Raw genomic sequence first — 5,681 nt, 5'->3', positions numbered from 1 at the left:
TAGCACATAACAATAGGGTGAGACGGTCTTTCATGGGTTTGTGACCAGGCATTGCTTTCACTTCTGCTGTAATGTATGTCCTCTTTGGCATCTTTTTCCAAAAAAGACCCATCTCATCGCAGTTTAAAACTTACTGCGGTAGGTAAAACTCGGAAACCATACGCTTCTGGAAATCAGCAGCAAACGTCTCAGCTGCTTTAGCATCTGAACTCGCAGCCTCTACGTGCCTAACAACACTATGGATGCCAATTCTCCTCTTAAAGTTATGAAACCATCCCCTGCTCGCCTTGAAGCCTTCTTCGATTTCTGTAGACGTACCTGGCGCTTCACTTACGAGGTCAGTGTACAATGCCTTTGCCTTCTCGCAGATAATATTCCCGTCACAGTATCTCCTGCTAGCTGCTTATCGTTTATCCACACAATAAGCAACTTTTCTACATCTTCCAGAACATGCAGCCATTGTTTTGATATTCTCTTTACTCCTTTTGTGGCATCTAGCCCCCTTATTTCATCTTTTTTCTTTAAAATGCAAATGGTCGCCGTAGACTTCTTATAAAGTCTTGCGATGTCAGCCACTCGCATCCCTCGTTTGTGCTTCTCGATGATTTCTTTCTTAACTTCCACCATAATCATCTCCTTCTTCTCCTCCTTTTCAACATTTTTCTTTATAAGGGCCATTCTTACAGTACAGTTACTAAACATCAGTCATTACACTTGGGCACAAAATAAGAAATGCTTTAATACACAAACACGTGGTTATAATGTTAGGTTAGTGAACAGTATTCGCTCACACTGCTCTCCCGGATGTTGACTGTTAACTGAGACCCAGACCCACTGTCCGAGCCCGAGCTCAATCGGTAGCCAAACATCGGCTCAGTGTTGTGATCGTGAGTTGTGATTACATGACGCTCGGCATGTATATTTATTACTCGACATGCAAGACCTCGTTCGTTTATCAAATTAAAATTTATTAAAAATTTCTGTTTTACAAAACACTCGTAGACCAAAGGTACTCGCAAAGGAACTAGGTGCCTGTGTCTAGGAGTCACTTCCGGGTCTGACGCAATCACCCGCCTCAGAATCCTATTGGTGGAGTATGAAGCACGTAACCGATGGGCGGGGCTTGAGACTGGCAGCGCCGCAGGATGACACGTTTTCCCTTTGAAATCTGAAGTTAATGCTAATTTTGTTTATTTGTAACTAATCCGGATTATCAGAATTAACTCGGTTTCTTAAAACGGTTCCGTGTTTATTTCCGGTTTAAAATATCTAACTACTGCTGTAGCTGCGCTAGCTTAGTTAGCCTGAGAGCTAACTTTACCCCCAGGTCACTTCTGACGGAACGCGGTCAGAGACTCCAATCTCCGGACTTCCCTTTTTGTTTGTTATTATTCCTGTCTGTTGTGGTTTTAGATAACAGACAGTAACTCATAAGCAGGTAGAAGTCGGTGTTATGGCAGAGAGAAGTTCACACAGCGTGTACGACATCTTCAAGTCCATGGAGTTCGGACCTTCTGCTCCAAGTGCAGCTCTTACTGCAGCGGTGAGGACCACCTCCTCACACCCATCTCCTCACACCCATCTCCTCACACCCACCCATCTCCTCACACCCATCCACCTCCTCACACCCATCCACCTCCTCACACCCATCCACCTCCTCACACCCACCCACCTCCTCACACCCATCTCCTCACACCCACCTCCTCACACCCATCCACCCATCTCCTCACACCCATCCACCTCCTCACACCCACCTCCTCACACCCATCCACCCACCTCCTCACACCCATCCACCCACCTCCTCACACCCATCTCCTCACACCCGGGCCTTCCACATGATAGGCAAGAAACCTACCACTGAGCCACCAGTGCCCTGGTAGTGTTTTATTCAGTAGTGTGTATTATTCAGTAGTGTGTATTATTCAGCAGTGTGTATTATTCAGTAGTGTAGTTTATTCAGTAGTGTAGTTTATTCAGTAGTGTAGTTTATTCTGCAGTGTATTATTCAGTAGTGTAGTTTATTCTGCAGTGTATTATTCAGTAGTGTAGTTTATTCAGTAATGTAGTTTATTCAGTAGTGTATTAATCAGTAGTGTAGTTTATTCAGTAGTGTAGTTTATTCAGTAGTGTCCATGTGACTGGAAGTCTGACTGTAACTCTGTTCTGTTCAGATATAAGTGATTTCTTTGAGAGAGAGTTTAGGACACACTCTGGGTTTAGAACTCGGTGTGTTAATCTTTAAAAGGGTTCAAGGTGCAAAGTTTAAGAAAAATGTGTGTATGAGGGACAGCACTTTCCAAAAACTGAAAACACATATTCTAAATAATAATAATAATAACAATAATAATAATAATAATAATAACAGAATTAAATGAGTGTTTATCTGCTCACTGAATTGGACTCCTCAGATAATTCACGAACCTGTACGACTGAGTTAGAGGAGTGAGACAGAAACAGAACCAGAAACAGAACCAGAATTAAACTGTAAAATGTCACATTCTTAATCCAGTGTGTTTTGATGGATGAACAAACTACACTGCACATCTTCAGTGTTACACACAGTTAGACATCATGAGGAAGTTACTTTAATTAGGACTAACACACACACACACACACACACACACACACAGGTTCTCCATGGCTGCTGTCAGGTTCTGCAGGTGTGAATTAAACTGTTCTCTGCAGTGGAACAGAAGGTGTGAGTTTGTGTTTGTGTGTGTTAGTCATGGCTGGAGCTGCACTCCGGTTCTCTCGGCCTGTTTATAGACGGGAAGTTTGTGCTCCCGGACAACAGACAGACAGTCATGGTCTCTGATCCGAAAGGTGAGAGAGGTTTATCTTTCTGCAGCGGTCTCACTGTTTGTCCAGCTCTGGCTCCTAGCTCTTACCCCTGGGTTTTTTATCTCTTCTGCTGTAAGGTGAGGATTTGTGCAGAATTGTGTGTGCTGATGATGAAGATATTTTCAGCTGCTCCTCTTCAGCTGCTGCAGGATTTCAGGTGTGGAAAGAGCTGAGTGACAATCGCAGAGCCAAAGTCCTGCTCAGGTATAGAGACTGTGTGTCTATACAGAACGGTTTAATGATCACACACACACACACTGTGCTCACACAAAGGATGTCGTTGCAGGTTTGCGAGCTCACTGCAGAGGTACAGCCAGTGTGTGTGTGAAGTGTGTGATCTGTGTCAGACTCCTGGCTCCGCCCCAGCGCTCATCAGACTGGCACAGTATTACGCTGGCTGGGCTCAACTCCGTCACACTCTCCTGCCCGGATGGAGCCCACGAGGTGTGTGTGTGTGTGTGTGTGCACGCAAAGACAGATATTGTTTTGTATGATTGCAGAAATATGATTAAAAAGAAACTGTGTGTGTGTGTGTGTGTGTGTGTTAGGTGTGGTTGCAGTGATGTCAGATGATATTTTATTCTACTCTTTGTGGCTGAAAGTCCTTCCAGCTCTTGCTGTAGGTGAGTAAAGTCTGCACATCCCTTCAACACACACAAACGTTTAGAGTGTTCAGAGGACTGCAGTGCTGCAGAAACTGACGGCCCTGTACACACACACACACACACACACACACACACACACACACACACCTTGTTCTCTCAGTAACAGGAAACTGAACACAAGCTCAAATAAACACTTTATAAACACTGCGAACTTTCAGTATATATAACTTTCATATGCGCTCCTTTTCATCAGCACTTTACTGCAGCAGAATTTCACTCTCACCCGAAACTGTCTCATAGGTAATTCTGTCATTGTCGTTCCGGGAGTAAAACTGGCTCCTCCCACCCTCCTATTGGCCCAGCTGCTAAAAGAGGCGGGACTTCCTGCTGGTGTGCTGAACGTGGTGACGGGTAACAACTCGGTGAGAGTGAAAGTGGCTCAGAACCACCAGATCAACCACATCACCTACAGTGGAAGCAAACAGGTGTGTGTGTGTGTGTGTGTGTATTTCTGCATGTTAACATTGAAGTAATATACACCATCAGGGTGAGAGAGACCGTGTTGGAGGGACAGTTAGAAGAGCTCCTGTTCAGCGTTATTCAGACTGTGAGAAGTGAACTGTACTAAATACAAATCTGTACTTCAGGATGGAGAGCTGCTGGTCAAACAGATAGCTGGGCATGGCATCCCTGTCTCTCTCTCCCTGTCTGTCTGCTCTGTGTGTCCATTCATTATCTTTGAGACTGCAGATGTGGACAGCGCTGTGGACGGACTGATGGATGCAGCTTTCAAAAACTATAGCGAGGTAAAAAATGGCATGTGTTCTGTTTTTCTGTTCTGTATTTCACTCTCTGTCTCACTCTCTGTCTGTATCTCACTCTCATACTCTGTCTCACTCTCTGTCTGTCTGTCTGTATATGTCTCTCTCTTTCTCTTTTAAAAATGTTTAATTATTGTAGTTCCTGTGATGAACTGCACTTCCCACAATCATAAAGTGGCATTACTGTAACCATGGAAACAGCTGAACCCTGACACCTTTACTAAAAGTTTTAGTCTCTGGATTGAACACTACACCTTAACACTCTCTCTCTCTCTCTCTCTCTCTCTCTGTCAGTGGAGGTGGTTGGTGTGTGTGCAGGAGTCGGTGTATGATGCTGTGGTGGAGAAGCTAAAGTTCAGGATGGTTGGAATGAAGTGTGTGAGTGTGAGTGATGAGTGTGAGAGGGGGCGAGTGGATGCTGCAGTGCGTGATGCGGAACAGCAGGGGGCGATGGTGAGTCATCGGTTAAGGCCTGGACTGTTCCCTCACTACACTACACTGATTTATTCCATGACGTTGTTTCAGTAAAGGAAAACATGCAATAAGTAGAAAATTTTTTTGTGGGATTAATTAGAGTTTATCACAAGTGTAAAGCTGTCTGTGTTCTGACACACACACACACACACACACACACAGTTCGCTACTGTACTGGTGATTACAGAAAGTGTGTTTAGAGCTTCAGCACTTCACTTTCAAGCACCTGCAAAAGCTTATAACTGCTTAGTGTGGCAACTTCTAATGTAAAAGTGTGTGTGTGTGTGTGTGTGTGTGTGCTGTAGTTGATCCAGTCTTGTTCTCCACCTTCCTCTGGATGTGTGTATCCCCCCACTGTGGTATGTAACACGGCTCCCTCCTCCTCCTTGGTGGTGTCTCCTCCGCTCGGCCCCGTTGTGCCCCTGCTGTCCTTCAGGAGCGCTGCAGAGGCTGTAGCTTTGGGTAAATATGAGCTTGTCCTCATCAAGTCTCATTCTGTACAGTGTGTGTGATCCTGATCAATAATAATAATAATAATAATAAGCGGAAGATTAAACCTACCCACTTACAGCACCTACTCATAGTGGCTCGACTGTATTTACTGTTAGACGTTTGGTGTTTTTTTGAGCAGAATTCTGTGTTTATTGTGTTTATTGTATATCAGTGGAAAATAACAGAAGCTCTGAATTTTTAAAGGAAACTGCAGACCTCATGGTCGAGCTGCGTCCATCTGGACTGAAGATCTGACGCTGGCTTTGGAGACTGCAAAGAGGTACAGTGTGTGTGTGTGTGTGTGTGTGTTTAGTAATGTACTGTATAGTGTGCAGTGTGTGTGTGTGTGTGTAGTGTGTTTAGTAATGTACTGTATAGTGTGCAGTGTGTGTGTGTGTGTGTGTGTTTAGTAATGTACTGTATAGTGTGCAGTGTGTGTGTGTGTGTG

At 44.4% G+C, this 5,681-nt stretch overlaps 1 protein-coding gene across 2 annotated transcripts in view; it reads left to right on the top strand.

The window, feature by feature from the left end:
- The first annotated feature begins 1,094 nt into the window (after positions 1-1,094).
- Positions 1,095-5,681, top strand: part of aldh16a1 (aldehyde dehydrogenase 16 family, member A1) — a 37,259-nt gene continuing 32,672 nt past the window's right edge. For both annotated transcript variants that reach the window (XM_058414130.1, XM_058414121.1), the window contains exons 1-10: positions 1,095-1,543; positions 2,724-2,823; positions 2,919-3,045; positions 3,128-3,285; positions 3,390-3,464; positions 3,747-3,931; positions 4,094-4,252; positions 4,562-4,720; positions 5,047-5,203; positions 5,438-5,513. In XM_058414130.1, the coding sequence (XP_058270113.1) occupies positions 1,454-1,543; positions 2,724-2,823; positions 2,919-3,045; positions 3,128-3,285; positions 3,390-3,464; positions 3,747-3,931; positions 4,094-4,252; positions 4,562-4,720; positions 5,047-5,203; positions 5,438-5,513 (1,286 nt within the window). In that variant the 5' untranslated portion in view covers positions 1,095-1,453. The remainder of the gene's footprint in view (positions 1,544-2,723; positions 2,824-2,918; positions 3,046-3,127; positions 3,286-3,389; positions 3,465-3,746; positions 3,932-4,093; positions 4,253-4,561; positions 4,721-5,046; positions 5,204-5,437; positions 5,514-5,681) is intronic.

The sequence above is a fragment of the Hemibagrus wyckioides genome, linkage group LG02 (genome assembly GCF_019097595.1).
Source record: "Hemibagrus wyckioides isolate EC202008001 linkage group LG02, SWU_Hwy_1.0, whole genome shotgun sequence".
Lineage (NCBI taxonomy): Eukaryota > Metazoa > Chordata > Actinopteri > Siluriformes > Bagridae > Hemibagrus > Hemibagrus wyckioides.
The sequence above is the reverse complement of the archived record's forward strand: the minus strand, read 5'-3'. Positions and strand labels throughout refer to the sequence as shown.